Source organism: Dama dama, chromosome 12 (assembly GCF_033118175.1).
Source record: "Dama dama isolate Ldn47 chromosome 12, ASM3311817v1, whole genome shotgun sequence".
NCBI classification, from domain to species: Eukaryota; Metazoa; Chordata; class Mammalia; order Artiodactyla; family Cervidae; genus Dama; species Dama dama.
Genome location: NC_083692.1, coordinates 73,151,388 through 73,170,210, shown reverse-complemented (window position 1 = coordinate 73,170,210; position 18,823 = coordinate 73,151,388). Strand labels below are relative to the sequence as shown.

The 18,823-nt window shown below is 44.5% G+C and overlaps 2 protein-coding genes across 2 annotated transcripts in view; one reads left to right on the top strand and one right to left on the bottom strand.

The window, feature by feature from the left end:
* Positions 1–1,224: 1,224 nt before the first annotated feature.
* The window catches only part of CHRM5 (cholinergic receptor muscarinic 5), an 82,013-nt gene continuing 64,414 nt past the window's right edge, over positions 1,225–18,823 (bottom strand). Inside the window, exon 2 of the mRNA XM_061157647.1 lies at positions 1,225–3,081. Coding sequence (XP_061013630.1) covers positions 1,406–3,004 — 1,599 coding nt within the window. The 5' untranslated portion in view covers positions 3,005–3,081 and the 3' untranslated portion in view covers positions 1,225–1,405. The remainder of the gene's footprint in view (positions 3,082–18,823) is intronic.
* The window catches only part of AVEN (apoptosis and caspase activation inhibitor), a 196,716-nt gene continuing 192,697 nt past the window's right edge, over positions 14,805–18,823 (top strand). Inside the window, exons 1-3 of the mRNA XM_061158247.1 lie at positions 14,805–14,808; positions 15,078–15,157; positions 15,819–16,337. Coding sequence (XP_061014230.1) covers positions 14,805–14,808; positions 15,078–15,157; positions 15,819–16,337 — 603 coding nt within the window. The remainder of the gene's footprint in view (positions 14,809–15,077; positions 15,158–15,818; positions 16,338–18,823) is intronic.

Genomic DNA, 18,823 nt, shown 5'->3' with positions numbered 1-18,823 from the left:
GTCGAACCTGTGCACCCTGAAGTGGAAGTGTGGAGCACTAACCACTGGACCGTCAGGGAATTCCCTATGTTGATAACTTTATTTTTATATATTATTGTGGCCTCCATTTTTGCTTTTAAAGAAAACATGGTCATTTTTAATGACCATAGCCAGCTTTACTGGATCTCAACTGTATTTTTCTGGGCTTCTTGTTTTGGGGAATTTGGAGATGAATGAATAAGTCAGTCATTTCTGAGCCATGATTTGAAAGACCTATTTTTTTTTAAACAGCCTTTCCCCCACTGTCTTTCTAAATAACACTTCTGACTGGAAGCATCACAGTGACCTGCTTCTGCCTGGGTGTGAATTAGGGGTCTGGATGAGGGCCTGCCAAAAGGACAGGAAGAAGTTCAAAAGCATGGAGCGAAAACAAATTTGTTTTGCACATTTTGCCTCAGGTTTGCCTTGTGAAGAAATGAGAATGTAAGGCTTCTGAAAACCATTTGAGAACCGTGATTAAACAGATTGGAGAAGGTCTTTACCCAGTAAAGGGCTTTCATACAATGAATCTTCGTAAGGACGAGCCTAAGTAAATGGGTTCCAAAGGGCACAAACTAGAATACATAGTATTTGTTTGCATAAAAGGAAAAACTTCCCATTGGTAAAAACAAAATAATTGACTGTGGAGACCTGGTGATCTTTATTAGCAGAATAGAGGCCCCTCTGTAGGACTGACTGGGTGTGATCGGGTTCCAGTGTCCTTTCAGACCCGAGACTCTGAGGGGAAGGGTGGTTCTGTGGGGACCAGCCTGGCCTCCGTGGGTACCAGGAAGTGGCATCATTGTGAAAGGGAGGAGCAAGAGCTTCACTCAGATGTAGGAACAGGAAAACACACCACAGTATAGAACACAGAATAGCAGCGTAATAAATACTGATCAGTTTACAAAGGAACAGAGTCCTAGAAACCAGCTGAATATCGCTCTTGTTAACAGGTGACACTGACTTCATCTTCCCAGTTTTCGCTGAGATGAGACAACTGCATAGACACAAACATACTGCACAAAACTCTGACCAGGCTTCTCTCCTCGCTGCTCCCCGCGGAAGGTTAGATAGGCGCTCCCTCAGCCGTTGTTCACTGTGACCCAGGGTGCCTCCTCCTGTGAAGGGGCCTGAGTTTGTCTCTTTACTTCAGTGGAAAACTCCAGTGGCATCAGACACTCTTGTCCTGGTCACAGACAAGGGTCACTCAGTATGGCAGTGATTGTGGCAGCTATGACTCCTTCCTTTTGACAGTAGACCTTGATGCTTTACAGAGGCCTCAGGGACTCAAAAGGACAGATATCTTTTTGGAAAGTAAACAAGAATCAGCTGGCCCATCCTCAAAGGACCTTGATCATGGTTATACTTTGAGGGGAGTTGTTAATTTTCAGGGGAGCTTGCTGTTCCCCTGCCAGTACAACTTCTCTTCCACTTTTTTCTTTTTCCATCGGCAGAACAGCAGCATCTTAAAGGTCTTCCTGAAGGTTCTGTTGCAGAGGGCATAGCAGATGGGGTTGACAGTGCTATTGACATAGCATAACCAGTAGCCCAGGTGCCACAGGGTGACTGGGACGCACTTGTCGCAGAAGGTAGAAACCAGGACCATGATGTTGTAAGGAGTCCAAGTGATGATGAAAGCCAGGAGAATTGCACTCAGGGTCTGGGCGGCTTTCCTCTCTTTGACGAGGACCATCCTCTTTCGTTTGGTCATCTGATGGCTGAGGCTGGGATCGGGGCCTTTTGTTGAGGGGTCCTTGGACACTGGCAAGGAACACGGCATGATTTTGACCTTGCGGCATCCGTTGTTGGTGTCATGGGTCCCCTCGGCTTTCACCACCAGTCGGAACTTGTAGGCCACACACTTCTGACTCTTGGGCCCATGAGCAGCAGCTGGAGACAGGAAGTATTCTGGGGTGTCATAGTCATTTTTTTCAGTTTGAGCATTCACAAAAGTCTGCTGGGTCTCTTCAGCACTTAACTCTTTCCTTGGGCTGTCCTTGGCCTGGCTCTTGTAAACCACTTGAAAGACTGGATCAGTGGTGGGCTTGTCCTCGTCTTCTGAGGAGGGGTAGCTGCTGCAGGTGGTCAGCTGCTCGGCTTTGGCCCACTCAGTGCTCGGGCCGGTGGCTTGGGATGGCTTCCCAGTGATGGAGGTGCTCCTGCGGGAGGACGACCAGGAGGCCTGGTTCCTTTCCCTCTGGGCCAGGGTGGGCCGGGGGCAGCTGAAGCAGGACCTGAGCAGAGCTTGGTGAGCTGACTTTCTCTTCTCAGCTTCAGCCACGGAGTCTGAGCCCTGGAGGTCAGCCAGGTCCTTGGTTCGCTTCTCCGTCTCCCGGTAGATGCGGCAGTAGAGGATCGTCATGACAGAAACAGGGATGTAGAAGGCGGCGATGGCTGTGCTGAAAGTGATGGTGGGCTCAGAGAGGAACTGGATCTGGCACTCATCTGGGGGCACCGTCCGCTCCCCAACCAAGTACTGCCAGCATAGGATCGCTGGGGCCCAGAGGATGAAGGAGATCAGCCAGGCCAGGCCAATCATGATGCCAGCCCTCTTTGGGGTACGCTTGGCCCGGTACGTGAGGGGTCTTGTGATCGAAAAGTAACGGTCAAAACTAATCACCAGAAGGTTCATGACAGAAGCATTGCTGGCCACATAGTCCAGCGCAAGCCAAAGATCACAAGCCAGACTCCCGAGAGCCCACCGTCCCATGAGGATGTACGTGGTGTAGAGGTTCATGGAGAAGATTCCAATGATGAGATCTGCACAGGCTAAGCTGAGCAGATAATAGTTGTTAACTGTCTTCAGCTGGCTGTTGACCTTAAAGGAGATCATGACTAAGACATTGCCCACGATGGTGATCAGACTCACCACAGCCGTGACAACTGCGATGGTGATGACCTCCCACAACCCATGGCGTTCCAAAGGCTGGTGACTCACTGGGGTGCCATTGACAGTAGACGCATTGTAGTAAGATTCCCCTTCCATCCTGGTGCAAGAGTGTACATTAGACGTCTTAGCTTCTAGACAGTTCTCTTTTCTATCTCACCTCTTCTGCGCAGCATCTGGAAGAGAGGGAGATACATTAGCTCCACTCACCAGCATGAATTTCTTCTCCACTCATTGTTTATAATTTCCAACAGGACATTAAATGTGGTCCCACACCTATTGAGAGCAAGATGCTGAAATCCCTGAAGTTTTGATAACACTTGTTATAGGCATCTCCTCCCTTTGCTTTTTATAATTACCATTGCCTGAGAGCCTTTCTTGTACATGAGGCCCTCTTGTGGTTCCAATAGGCAATTTTAAAAAACAGTAGGATGACAAGGGCAATCAGAATGGGAACAAAAAGGAATCAAATTGTTGGAAGGCAGTAAAGAGGGGAAAACGGGTGATGTTACGTTACCTTAGACTATGGCTTTCCTTGTTTGAGGGAAGACCCTCTGTTTTTTAAGCTCTGGCGGTAAGTACCTATATTTTTCATGCACTTGGGAAAAAGACAAGTTGTATCTACTTTATAAGTCCAATTATTAAACATTATTGAGTTTAATTATGAATTCAGTTATTAAACATTATTGAGGCACTGTTGTGAGCCAACTCTGTATTACACTACTTCCCCCTGATTTAATGTACAAACTCCCCACATATACCCAGTTTTCATCTAAAAGGTTCAAAAGTTGCCCCAGCGGCTAAAGATAATGATCCCCCCATCCATTTTGTGGCTGTTTTCAATGTCACAAATTGTTTTAAATTATCTTTTTTTTTTCTGATTATAAAGTAATATGTTCCTTGTAAAAGTTCAAGCAATGTCAAAATGTATAATTTAGAAAGCAAAAGTTTCTTCTAATATTGTCTTGCCAGGGTAATCAATGCTAACAGCATGTATTTTGACAGCTTTTCTCCCTTTCTGAGGGTTGTCTTCTTTATTTTATTTATGGTTTCCTTTGCTGTGCAAAAGCTTTTAAGTTTAATTGGGTCACATTTATTTTTTGTTTTTATTTTCACTACTCTAGGAGGTGGATCATAGAAGATCTTGCTGTGATTTATGTCAAAGAATGGTCTATGGTTTCCTCAAAAAGTTTTATAGTGTCTGATCTTACATTTAGGTTTTTAATCCATTTATCCATTTTGAGTTTATTTTTGTGTATAGTGTTAGGGAGTGTTCTAATTTAATTCTTTTACCTGTAGCTGTCCGGTTTTCCCAGTACCAGTTATTAAAGAGACTGTCTTTTCTTTATGTATCACTTGCCTCCTTTGTCATAGGTTAGGTGACCATAGCTGCATGCGTTTATCTCTGGGCTTTCTATGTGGTTCCATTGATCTGTGTTTCCATTTTGTGCCAGTACCATACTGTCTTGATTCCTGTGACTTTGTAGTATAGCGTGAAGTCAGGGAGCCTGATTCCTCCAGCTTCATTTTTCTTTCTCAGGATTGCTGCAGGGTCTTTTGTGTTTTCATGCTGAATCAGTAGATTTCAAGTAAAGCAGACTGTTCTCCATAAATGATGATTGGATGATTCCAGTCAGTTGAAATCTTTAAGGGAAAAGGCTGAGAAGAAAGAATTCTGCTTCCAGATTGCCTTCAGAGTCAATTCTACAGCATTAACTGCTGCTGGATTTCCAGCCTACTGGCCTACACTGAACATTTCAGACTTGTTAGCTCCCTTGGTTCTTAAAAATTCCTCAAAAAGTCCCCCCCCCAATAAACGGAATAAGCACTTTGATACATGGAAAAAAACATCATTTATAGTGGCAACATTATCTCATAATCATACAACTGAATCTGGCATTGGGCAGCTTCAGGTTTAAAACCTTGTTTCATTACTGAATGACTTTGGACTTGTTACTGAACCTCTTTAAGTCTCAGATTTTTAAACTTTAAAATAGGGACACTAAGAACCCTTAGGGCTTCCCTGGTGGCTTAATGGTAAAGAATCTTCTTACCAACACAGGAACCTTGGGTTTGATCCCTGGGTGGGGAAGATCCTCTGGAGAAGGAAATGGCAACCCATTTTATTATTCTTGCCTGGGAAATCCCATGGAAATAGGAATCTGGTGAGGCTGTAGTCCATGAGGTCGAAAAAGAGTCGTACACAGCTTAGCAACTAAACAGCAATACTAAGGGTCCTTACCTCATAGGATTGTTTTAAAGATTAAACAAGATAATCCGGGTTAAGTGCTTTGCATAAAGACTGACACGGGAACATGCTCATTACAAGGTAGCAATCCAGCAAGAAGGACGTCAAAAATGACTCTTCCTACTGTGGGTATGGGTCTGAGGCATGGTCTTTTAAGGGACAAGATGGAATAAAATGATGAGGCCATACTTCTGCAACCTTGAGCCAGTCGTTTCAGACGCTTCATGGTACTGATGAAACTCTCCCCTTCAGTGACTGTAGCTGGTGCCCTACCTCTGGGGGCAGAACAAATTGTTTCCAACCACTTAAGCCAAGTAGCCTACAGCCCTTCTCAAAGTCTGCTCATTGGAATAGAACCACCTTAAGATTCCTGATTGAAAAAAGTGTTTCCATAGTCTGGTAAGTTCTGGAAATGCCATCTAAAAACTCTCTGAGACTCAGAAGACACAGGAGCCCAGTGAAGGCTGAGAGGTCCTGAGGTCAAGGACACTCCTGAATTTGTTTTAACTCAGAGGTGACTTAGCATATCTAACATTTTTCAGTGGAACAGAGGTTAGTATCTTGTGGAATCCCACAAGATGGATCATACTTGGGAAATGCAGTTTAGTGGGAAACATACTGAACTAGGGGGGTGGAGATCTTGAGTTCTCATTTCAGCTAACATCTTGTGGTTTGAGACAAATCTCTGGGCCCCAGTTTCCTCACATATAAAATTAAGAGGTTGGCACTGGTGATTTATTCTTTAAAGTGAGTTCAGGCTTTTCTTGTAGACTCACAATGTAAAACACTGGATGTTGTATTAATTTTTGACCTTGACTTTCCTCTGTTTTCAGCCAGGGAAATAGTTATTTAACTGCTCTATAATATAGTATAGTGAAAGCAGCTCTCAGCTAATTTTCTGTTAAACAGATATAATAATATTTGTTAAAGAGTACAGCAATATCTGCTGTATCCACCTTACAGGTTGTTCTGAGGACTCCCAAATCAGATAATGTAGGGATACCACCAGGTCCTTCTCTAATGGCAGTTTGGGGTTTTAATTGTTACAAAATGAAGAGTTAGTCTAGGTAAGTAGATCTTACCCTAAGCCATTTATTAGGATAATCTAGGAGCTTTTAATGGAGAAGGCAATGGCACCCCACTCTAGTACTCTTGCCTGGAAAATCTGATGGACAGAGGAGCCTGGTAGGCTGCAGTCCATGGGGTTGCAAAGAGTCGGACACGACTGAGCAACTTCACTCTCACTTTTCACTTTCCTGCGTTTGGCAACCCACTCCAGTGTTCTTGCTTGGGGAATCCCAGGGACGGTGGAGCCTGGTGGGCTGCCGTCTGTGGGGTCGCACAGAGTCAGACACGGCTGAAGTAAAACTTAGCAGCAGCAGCAGCAGCAGCAGAAGCTTTAAAAAAATACTGACATCTCGGGTCCCACCCCAGACCTGTTAACTCAGAATCTAAATATGTGAAGAGACATGGGTCCATGTTGCTGTGAAATTGCTCTGGTGTTTCTCACGTGGAGCCAGGGTGGAAAGCCAGTGTCCTCTCTAGATCCGTGTCATTCAAGGTAAGCACATTAGATCTGAAAGATCCCCAGGACCAGAACAGAATCAGTGCTTCTCAAAATGGTCATGAATTACCTGGGAGACCCTGTTAAATTGAAGAAGGGTGGGGCTTGCAATTCCACATTTCTAGAAACCTCTTAATGCTGCTGATCTAGGAACTGTACATAACAAGGCTGAGGGTAATTTCTGAACTTCCTAGAAAAGGGGAATCATAGCTTACAATGTGCTGCTGAAATTGGAATTTTCCAACTGAAATGTCCAGTAACAATTCAGACTCCCCTCTGCCTTCCAAGTTATTTTTACTGCTCCTATTTGAAATTAACATATATTTCCTCTCCACCTTTGGTTCCTTCTATTCTTTCATTTTTTCCCACTGCTTCACTTTTGGGAGAATGATTCCCCCCATGCCTGCCCCAATTCCTAACCTGCTGGGAATGTACAGATCTTTCCACAAACAAAGGCATTTGGGACATGAAGTAGGTTCCATGACTGAAAGATTGATTTCTTTTTGTTACAATAGCTGGATGATAGTTGAGGGTGAAAACCAACCTTAAGGCATCATGGTATTCTACGATAAACTTTTTGAATCATTAAACGGTTTTTGACTGAAAAATGATACTTATGGAGGGGTAAATCTTAACTTTCTTTTTTTTCCCTCTGTGTAAATGTTTATGGTGGGGGTGAGATTTCTTCTGAGTTCTTATTTGGTTGAGTGTGTGTGTGCTCAGCCTCTCAGTCATGTCCTACTCTTTGCGACCCCATGGACTGTAGCCCACCAGGCTCTTCTGTCTGTCGGATTTTCCCATCAAGAGTACTGGAGTGGATTGCCATTTTCTCCTCCCGGGGACCTTCCTGACCCAGGGATTGAACCCGAGTCTCTTGCATTGCAGGTGGATTCTTTACCTCTAAGCCACTGTGGAAACCTTCTTACTTAGTTACTCAAAGTTTAAAAGTTAGCATTTTTCACCATCGTGTTGAGAGTATGTTTATTTCTAGGGTGCCTGAATCAACAGAGAGCAGATAGTCATCCCTGGTTCATTTTCCACTACTGAACAGAAAACAAGAATCTCGGAGAAATAAAACTGTTCTTGTTCCTGACCTTGGTAGATTGCTTCTTGCTTCTTTGTTGTCAATAAATTATTACAAATGAAGTAAAACAGCATAAAAACAAAAAAGGTAACACTGTACCAAATGAATTTCTCTCCTTGTGGAGAGGCCTTGATGACTTCTGGGGCTTTGCTTTTCTGAAGCACCTCTTCTCTGAGAAGCTTTATGCCCGAACCACTCCTCACTGTTTCTATAACAACCACAGTGGAAAACTTCAATAGCGTCTACAGTTCTGTTATGTCAGGACACCACTATCACCAGTTCATGTTGTTATATTGAGTATTCATATGCTGCTTCCCTTCTCCCTCCTTTTCAAAGAGAAATCATAGAAAGTAAGTGTAAACACGTGGTACTTACCATCAAGTTAGATATCAGAAAGAACTTCCAACTTCCAATGACAACATGTGTGAGTAAGGGAGGTCCTGGACTTGTTGTTTTTGGTTTCTTCTGTCAGGTAAGTTCTATCTAACTCCTGGTAGAATAGAGTGCTGTCCAAAAGTGTCTGGTGGTTAAGAAAGGACTTGTGGGCCACTCTTGCCTCATGAGACAGACCGCATTCTGCCTGTGCAATGCGTATCTCTCTAAATAAACCTGTTTTCACTTAAAAAAAAAAAAAAGATGTCTCAGTGTCGCTGAAGCAATACTATCTGAAGCAGAATTTTAATCTGATATGTTTTTAAAAACATGTTCTGTGATTACCACTCGGCTACATGCCACGGGGTATATAAGAGCTATACAATAGTTCTTGAACTGAAGGAGTTAAACTTTCACAATTCTAAGAAAAAGAGGACATATGAATTGTTGAGCCTTTACAGTTATGCGATGGAAAAGTCTTATTACCGAGGTCATCAAATGACTGTATTTTCATTGTATCTGGAAAACAGAGGTGGGATTGCTTTACATGAAGACATAAACTGGAGTCCTTCAATGCATGTGCTGTGACCCTCAGGGCTTGGAGTTGCCTAGGTGGGTTGCCTTCTGTTGAGATCAGTTTTGTCTCCTCCCACAGTACTGGGCAGGTGTTCTTTTTATGTGTGTCAGGACATGGGTAAGTCTGGGCAGTACTGCCACAAATGGATTTATGTAGAACTCTGGAAGTTCAGACACTCTTGACTGTATTGTCCAAGTCTTCCTAATGACTTGGAGATGTGCCTTATATATGCATCTTTGAATTCCCTAGCCTGGTGTGTTCTGGAAGCAACAAGAGAATGTTTCAAAGAGTGGGAGTGATCAATTGCATCAAATGAAACTGATAAATCAAGAAAGATTTTCAAAAGGGAAAGGATATATGTATATCTATGGCTGATTCATGTTGAGGTTTAATAGAAAACAAGAAAATTCTGTAAAGCAATTATCCTTCAATAAAAAATAAATTAATTAAAAAAAAGAAAGATTAAGACTGAGACCTACTGGATCTAGTTGCATGGAGATCATAAATCACGATGGTAAAGTGGTGGGCATGAGAGCCTTGTGTAGTGAATTAGAGGCTGAATGGGAGGAGAAATAAGACAGAACTGTAGATGACTCTTCTGAGGAGCTTTGCTATAGAAAGGAGTAGAGAAATGGGGCAGAAGCTGGACTAGAATGCGGAGACGAGAGTTTTTTTTTTTTTAATTTAAAGAAAGATGGAAATACAGCATTTTTGCAGCCTAATGTGAGTAACTGTTTGATCAGTTAGCAACTATCTGACGTTGCTGGAGAGATGTCCTCCAGCAGGTGAGCGGGGAGAGGGGCCAGTACCATAGTAGAGGCCTTGGCCTTGCACCGGAGCTGAGGCCCGTTTGGAGAACAGGAGAGGAGGGAGGGGACACGTGTACTGGCGCAGATAGGTAGCCTAGGATTTGTGGTGATGGCGGTGGTAGAAAGTCTTTTTTGATTGCTTCTATTTCTCTGTGAAACAGAAAGCAAGAATAGCAGCTGGGAATGAGGATGGAGGGAGAGAGGAGACGGGATCAAGTTATGAATTCTGTGTGTTGAGAGTTTGTTCCGTTGATTATGGGGAGTTCTTTACCCCGATTCCAGCTCAAGGCCAAAGCAACATTGTGAGCTGACAGACAGTTCGCTTGCCTTCATCTTCACTCGGTTATAGGCTGGATCCTGGCCTGAAAGGATGGCTCCTGCCAGACTCCCTTCCCCTGCAGCCTGAGAACACCCCTCAGTAGTGAATGCAGCTGTTCAAAACACAAAGTAAATAAAAGGACGTCTTTTTTGAGAGACCTTCTCAGTGTTTTCCAGTTTGCATTGTTCATAGACTATGCATCAGAAGTGAACTAAACTGTAGAAAATCTGCCTGCTTACAGAGAGAAGAAGCAGGAACTCCTTTTTTTCCCCCAGAAAATATTTGCAAGGGGACAGTGCCTTTAAAAAAATCCTATCATAATACCTGCTTTCGTCAGACAATGAGCGCTTATAAAATCCATGGTCTTGGACTAGGAATTAGGAGGCTTTCTTGTGATATTTAAATGCCCAATACTACCTTGAGACAGTAGTTCTCAAACTTGGGCATTCATCACAGTCACCTGATGAGGGGTTTGTTAAAGCCTTGATTGCTGGGCCACATCCCCAGATTTCTGATTCTGGGGTAAAGCCTGAGAATTTTCGTTTCTTTTTTAATTTTTTGGCTATGCTAGATCTTCATTTGCTTAGCGTGGGCTTTCTCTAGCCATGGCGAGCAGGGGCTACTTTCTAGTTGTGGTGCCCTGGCTTCTTATTGCAGTGGCTTCTTTTGCTTTGGAGCACAGGCTCTGGGCACGGACTTCAGTAGTTGCAGCTCTGAGGCTTTAGAGCACGGGCTTAGTTGCCCCTTGGCATGTGGAATCTTCCTGGAGCAGGGATCGAACCCATGTTCCCTGCATTGGCAGGTAGATTCTTAACCACTGGATCACCAGGGAAGTCCAAAATTTGCATTTCTAATAAATTCCCTGGTGACACTATGCTGCTTGCCCACATTTTGAGAACTCTTGCCTTAAGGAATTGACATCATAGGTCATATATATTTAAAAATATGTCAAAAAGTGGTTTATTTTCTTAAGGAGTCACCTATGTAATCAAGACTTTGCTTTTGTATCTCATGAATACTACCTAAGGGAAAACTGAATTTTTTATTCATGCAGTGGCATATATTTAAAATCAGGACTATCAAGTCAAAGCAATAGCAGATAATCCTCCTTTCCTTCTTCCCTTTGTTATTTATAAAACTATAAGATCGCTTTGGTTTTTTTTTTTTTTCTTTTTGCAGTATAGTAGGTGACAGACACTTTTCCCATGTGGATCATAATCAGATGAGAATACACTCAACATCCTGGTTAAAAGAATTTCTACTAGTGGTGTCCTCTAATTACATATTAGCAGGAGACCCCCGAATTCTCCATATTCTAAACACTCTTGGTTTAACTGAAAAGACCCTTGAACTGATAGATGGGGAGGGCAAAGTAATGTAGTTTCTGGACTTCTGATGGCATCCGCAGTATAAACTGAAGAATGCAGATTCTGAAACCAGACAGATCAGGTATGAACCTCAGTTTTGTCACTCATTAGCTTGAGCAAATGATTGAACTCCTTTGTGACTCAGTTTTCTTATCTGTTAAGTAGGAATAGCAGTATTTATATTATTCATAGAAATATTAATGAAGATTAAATTTAGCATGTGTAAAGTGTTTGGAGTTGTGCCAGGCACAAAGTAAATGTTAAGTAAATGTTAGTTCTTACTATCCACAAATAAAGTCTCTCCATGTCCTAACGAGGTTGGCTTAATCTAAAACCCACTGATCTTTTCAATTTTATAATTTTGGAGGCTTCTAGGACAGTCATATATTGGGGGAGGAAATGGCAACCCACTCCAGTGTTCTTGCCTGGAGTATCCCAGGGACGGGCGAGCCTGGTGGGCTGCCGTCTATGGGGTCACACAGAGTTGGACACGACTGAAGCGAGTTAGCAGCAGCAGCAGGACAGTCATATAGTTAAACCAATTTGTGCTAGTGGTTCTCAACCAGGGTGATTTTGTCCCTTGGGATAAATGTCTGGAGACGCTTTTGGTTGTCATAACTGGGGGAATGGAGGGTTGCCAGTGGGTAGCACCTAGTAGGTAGAGGCTGGGGATGCTGTTAGACATTCTACAATGCACAGGATAAGCCACCACTACACAAAAAATCATCCAACCCTAAATGTGCCAAAGTTGAGAAGCCCCGATTTGTGCTGTCTGGTGTGAGATTAATTATGTGGATCTTCATCTTGGTGAGAGCCTGAGCCTGTGGCCTGCTGATAAATATTTAACTACCTGTTTCCACTCCCACTTCCAACAGTCCTAATTCTGCAGAATTTTGCCAGTTTCTGTGGTATAGAAATTCCCACTGTAGGGCTTTCCTAGTGACTCACTGGTAAAGAACCCGCCTGCCAATGCAGGAGACATGGGTTCAATCCCTGGTCCTGAAAAGTCCCACATGCCCTGGAGTAAGCAAGCCCATGAGCCACAACTACTTGAGCTTGCGCTCGAGAGCCTGAGCCCCACAAGAGAATCCACCACAGTAAGAAGCCCGTGTGTTGTAAGAGAGAGGAGCCCCTGCTCGCAGCAACTACAGAAAAGCCCACACAGCAAACGAAAACCCCGCACAGCCAAAAGTAAATAAATAATTTTTTAAAAATCCCCACTATAACCGGTTTCAAGCAGCCAACTTTCTGTACACTTAGGAAGAGATAATGTACCAAACCGTTATAGCTCCTGGCCACACAGATGATGAGGGCCCAGGTTGTCCAGTGGATTCTCCTGTTAGTTCCTTTATGGGGTGCAAAGAAAAGCATAGAATTCCTGCTACTATTCCCATCTGTCTGTTAGTGTTTCTCTAGGGGTGGGAGTGTGAATTTGAGAGTTTAGCATAAGAAGGAATAACTCAATTCTGAGTGCCGCTGACAGTCTTAATTTCACAAACAAAGACAAGGTTAAAAAAAGAGAGAAAAATAGGATAAGGTGGGGATAAAAGGGAAAGACCGGAGAAGAGTAGAGAGGGAAAAGAAAGAAAAATTGATGTATTGGGTGAGAAGTAATAGTGTCTATTGACAAAAATGTTATTATTAAGACAATGAAGTAACAGAGAAAAATACAGAGTATAATATTTAAAAAATACTATTATCCTTCCACATCTCCTCTCATAACCCTGTATATCATCTGTTGACTAATGGGACCATTAACTCCCTGGTCACTCAAACAAGAAACCTAGGATATCACCCCTAACTTCTTACCCTGACCTCCCACTTAGAAATGGACAAGAAGCCTATCAGTTCTCCCATCTCCTATCTGTCTCATTATTTTCCTTTTTAGCTCTCAACTTAATTTAGGCCCTAATTATCTGTCACTTGGATTCTTCCAGTTATTTCCTAAGGGCTGCCTAGAATTCTGATTGTCCTGTATGGAATGGTTTTCTGAGTATGAAAGTGAAAGTTAGTAGCTCAGTCGTGTCCGACTCTTTGTGATCCCATGGACAGTAGCCCAGCAGGCTCCTCTGTCCTTGGAACTGTCCAGGCAAGAATACTGGAGTGGGTTGCCATTTCCTTCTCCAGTAGATCTTTCCAACCCAGGGATTGAACCCCAGGTCTCCTGCATTGCAGGCAGATTCTTTACCGTTTGAGCTATAGTGGTTAGTTAACAGCATAGTCTGAAGTCAGATGGCTCCGGGTCCCAGTCACTCCATTCCTAGCTGTGGAATCAATCCATTAGCTCTGTGATCTTGGACGTTAATTCACATCTCTGTGTTAGATCCCTTATCTGTGAAACATGGATGACACTGCTGCTGCTGCTGCTGCTAAGTCGCTTCAGTTGTGTCCGACTCTGTGCGACCCCTTAAACGGCAGCCCACCAGGTTCCACTGTCCCTGGGATTCTCCAGGCAAAAACACTGGAGTGGGTTGCCATTTCCTTCTCCAATGTGTAAGAGTGAAAAGTGAAAGTGAAGTCGCTCAGTCGTGTCCAGCTCTTTGAGACCCCATGGACTACAGCCTACCAGACTCCTTCGTCCATGGGATTTTCCAGGCAAGAGTACTGGAGTGGGGTGCCATTGCCTTCTCAGATGGATGACAGTAGTGGTACCTAGTGGGGCTTGTCAGGTGGTGGTAAAGAACCCACCTGCCTATGCAGGAGACATAAGAATGTGGGTTCAATCCCTGGGTTGGGAAGATCCCTGGAGGAGGGCATGACAACCCACTCCAGTATTCTTGCCTGGAGAATCCCATGGACAGAGGAGCCTGGCAGGCTACAGTCCACAGGGTCACAAAGAGTCAGACCCAGCTAAAGCGACATAGCATGAATGTAGTAGTACCTCATAAGGCTGCTGTGAGGTTTGTAGGGGAGTGCTATATGGGAAGTGTCAATACTTAGAACTGTGCTCTGCATTACTTTAAGATTGTGTTTCTCTCCAGTTTACAATCCTTCAGTAGTTCCCTATTTCCACGTATTAACAAGGCAAACTCCTGCTCAACCATCAGGCCTTGGCTCCTGGGTCTTTTTCTCATGTAGCCCTGGAAAACTCATTGATTTAGGCAGTGTAACTTTTCTTCCTTCCGGCCTTCACCTTGAACCTCTCACTGTACTCAGTACAATGGTGCAGTCCTCTCTCTACAGAGTTATTATCTTCCTTGTGGGAAGTGAGCTACTGGAGAACAAGGACTGTGGCTTTTTTCTTTTTTTTTTTTTTAAATCTTCAAGCATTGTACCTAACAGAGTAGATAATTAGGAGCAATGAGTAGTGTTAACTGTCTATGAATGTGAAAAAGGGTAAGAAAGGATTGGGAAGAAAACACGTTTTGCCACACTGATTGGATGATGGATGCTGTAAACCCTTCTTTGTATTCTTTTCATGTGGTTTCTGTAATAAAGTTAAAAATGGCTCCCACGTATCCATATCACCAACTGCCCTTTTCCTCCTTAGTTAAGAGTGGATCCATAAAATGGACTACCGCTTAGCACTAAGAAGGAACAAAATATTAAATCACAAAACATGGGTGAGTCCCCAAAACTTTCTACTAAATAAGTGACACTGACACACACATGAAGAGACTGAGTTTGCTTGAGTTCCACCACTACCATAGTTGTGTCATATCAGACAAGTGGTTTACTTTCTCTAGGGTTATTTCCTTACCTGTAAAATAAGGATGACAGTAGTACCTACCACATAGGGCTGATAGGAGAATTTAACTCTCATGCACTTAGTGTGACCTAAAGGAGTCACTTCTACAAAAATTCTTTTGAGGTCCTGTCTCTCCACTCCCAGTGGCTTGTTGCAGCCTGCGCCTCTCACCTGAAGGTCCTCCCTTACCTTCTTCATACCTCTTTCTGAACTCGGAGTTCAGTGTAACTTTAATAATTAAACGTATTCATTCCTGAAAGTCAGGAGACTAAACAGAAAAAAAAGGAAAAACAAATAAACAAACAAAAACCTCACTGGAAGCTAACCACTAGTGTAATATGGAAGAACATTTTTATTCTATTACAGGTTAATCACTAAAGGGCTGTTGCCCATAAGTTTCAATTGTACATAATGGCCCATCTCATTACCTGCCTCCCAGGTAAAGAGCATTAAACGCCTTTGTGTGGCTCACAAGAAACATCCTGACCAGGCCCGCCTGTGCAGTCCCTTTCCAAGGCCGACTGGAACCAGGAAATGTTTGCGTTTACTTCCTCCATTTTTAGTATAAAAGAAGCTAAAACGCTAGCTCAGGCGAGACAGTTCTTTGGACGGTGGGAGCCCATCTTCTCGGTTTGCTGGCTTTCCCCTCGGCTATTCCTTGCCCCAACAACTCATCTCTCAATTTGTTAGCCTGTCCTAAGGAGAGGAGGAGGAGCTTGGACTTTGGGAGCGGGGTGTAACACTAATATTTTGACATATACTTTTAAAGACCCTATGCAAACACACCATATCAGTATTCATTTTTTTCATTAGAAAGTGAATTCATATTACGTTAGCTGTTTATTTCAGAGCCCACCCTTTGACTCACCACGGCCCCTCCCCCAGGATCACCCCTGCCCCGCAGCCCCCACTGGTCAGGCCTCTCCTCTGAACCCTCGGCCCTCCCGGAGCCCGGCTCCCGCCCCACCTGCCAGGCCCCAGGGCAGCCCCGCCCCCGCCGCGGCCGCGGCCGGCTTCCATTCCCGGCCCCGCACCCCGCGCTCGCCGACGCCCAGGCCCGGTGCTCGCGGCTCCTCCGTGGGGCCCGTTTCCGGTGGGGCAAGGGCGTCTCTGCGGCGGCCCCGCTCCCGTGCGCTCAGCATCGCCGGCGGCAGCCGGATGCAGGCGGAGCGAGGAGCTCGGGGCGGCCGGGGACGCCGACCCGGCCGCGGCCGGCCGGGCGGCGATCGCGACCGCGAGCGGGCGGGCGCCGGGACCGCCGTAGCAAGAGGTGGTGGTGGAGATGGAGGCGGCCGCCGAGGCCGCGGCCGGGGATTCCGGGGCGGCCGCGGTGGCCGAGGAGGGGGCGCCCCACGAGGCGGCCGTCGGGAGCCGGGAGGCCGGGGCGCCAGGACCAGCGAACCGGTAAGAGGCAACGGCGGGTGGGCTCTAGAGGGGGTCGCAGCCGCGTGGGACCGGGGCTGGTGAGGGACCCCTCGGCGAATCAAGAACCGTGGCCGGCGTCCGGGGCGCGCGCCAGCTGGGCGGTGACGGCGCCTGCGCCGGGAGAGCGGAGGGCGGCGGGGGCGCGCGCCGGGGTGTGCACGTGGCGCGGGCGGGTGTGCGCCCCTGTGGCCCGCCTCTCCGCTGGGCGCCCGGAGGCTCGGCGCGGAGGGCTGCTTCAGCCTACCCAGGGGGCCTTGGCCTACTTATTAAAGAACCCAGCGGTCGAGGCTGTGGGCCCGCGAGTCTAGAGGGCCCGTTGGGTTCGGGTACGGTGTCAGTGTGATGGGCAGGGGTGGAGGCAGCCAGGGCTTGGTCTCCTGCTGCCTGACCTTGCAGAGGAACGTTTCTTAAAGTAAGAAAGAAGAGATTTGGGGCTCAGTTTCTTCACTGCCTGTGCGATGCGTGTCACACAGTAGTCGCATAATAAATGTTTATTGAATAAAAGAATGACCCCGACCGGCTGAACTGTATACTATTTGGGGCTAGGATCAGATGCATACTTTTTTTTTTTTTTTTAATAGCGTAGTTCTCTATTATTATCGATGTATAAGAATCAGAGGTCAGTGATCTTCATCTGTCTGAACTTGCAATCTGTAAATGTTTCAGCAGTCAGGTCTCAATTTTAGTAGTATAATCGGCCATATTCACACATTCATACTTGGAAATGTCTTACAGCTTGAAGCAGGGAATGATTTGGGGGCAGACTTTTACTATACGCTATCTTAGCTAAAGGAGTTAAATCACTGTTTTTATGAACTATTCTGTTATTTCAACATTTGTAGTACAAAACCATCTTTATATTTTGAATTGCCATGTGCATAGATTGAAAATTTATTTTTGGTTAGAAATTCCTATTACCGAAGTATTTGTAATATCTTAAGGGCATAATAGAATGTCCCTAAAGAAAGGAGTTGTGTACAGAAAGAGAATTGGATAAAAATTAAAAAGCTTAAAATTAAGTTTGGCATATTCAACCTTGATTAAGGTAGATAATGAGTAAAATTTGAGAGGTATGAAGAAATTCTTAACTCACCAGGAAGTAAAGGAACCTGACCAGTCCAGTGTACACTGTATATATCACATTTTGTCTTTATAACATAATGTATATTAAACTTTATTACAACATTTTTTAGCAACTTGAAGTTGTTTAAACAACTTTGAGTTCACTCACTCAGTGGTGTCAGACTGCGACCCCGTGTAGTGCAGCATGCCAGGCTTCCCTGTCCATCACCAACTCCCGAAGCTGGCTCAAACTCATGTCCATCGAGTGGGTGGTGCCATCCAGCCATCTCAACTTTATAACAAATTTATTATATGCATATGCACACTTTATGACAACCCACTCTAGTATTCTTGCCTGGAAAATCCCTTGGACAGAGGAGCTTGGCAGCCTACTGTCCATGGGGTGGCAAAGAGTTGGACACAACTTAGCAACTAGAACAACAAAACAATATAAATTTTATATGTATAAAACCTTGTTTTTATAGATTAACTGACTTGCTTAAGCTCTTGTAGCTAATAGTGGCAGAGCTGGGATTTACACCCAGCTGCCCTTGTCCAGGGCTTTCCTGATGGCTCATCTGAGAATCCGCCTACAATGAGGGAGATGTGGGTTCCATTCCTGGGTTGGGAAGATCCCCTGGAGGAGGGCATGGCAACCCTCTCCAGTATTCTTGCCTGGAGAATCCCCAGGGACAGAGGAGCCTGGTGGGCTACAGTCCATGGGGTTGCAGAGTCGGACACGACTGAGCGACTAAGCACACACAGCCCTTGACTATGTTTTATTTCTCTTTTTTTGTGAATCAATTACTGCTTTACTGAGAACAAAGCAGACACTCCTTGGTTGCAGGGATCATATTTTAACAGTAATTGTAGTTATGGTCTCTTTGGTATTTGGTCTTCATTGAACTAAATTGAGTAAAATGATAGATTATCAAGAGACAAATAATTTAAAATTTGCACTAATGTAGTAACTATTGTATTAAGACTTCAAGTTTTTATCAATTTTTAGAATGGTTTGGAAAATTCCATCTCTTATTTTCTTTTAGTATTTTCTCACTTTACAGTTTAAGGATTCAATATGTCAGTGAACGTAGATGCTTGGCACGGTACCTGGGGAGTAGCTGCAGACACTGTTGCTATCACCATCATATTTTCAGGTAGAGCTGGATGAAGAGAGGTTGGAAAAATTATTCCTTCATTTTGGTTTAGGTTGGTGGCCTCTACCTCATTTCTGCTTCTCAGGTTCTGAAGTGCTGTTCCTATTTAGGCTTGCTAAAAATACCATTCTTGATGCCTAAAGACTAAATGGGACAAAGTTGGTTAAGCTGCTTTTGACCTCTTTGTTCTTATATCCTACAGTGCATTTGTACCCCAAATGGAGACTCACTGAAATGATTAGAAAG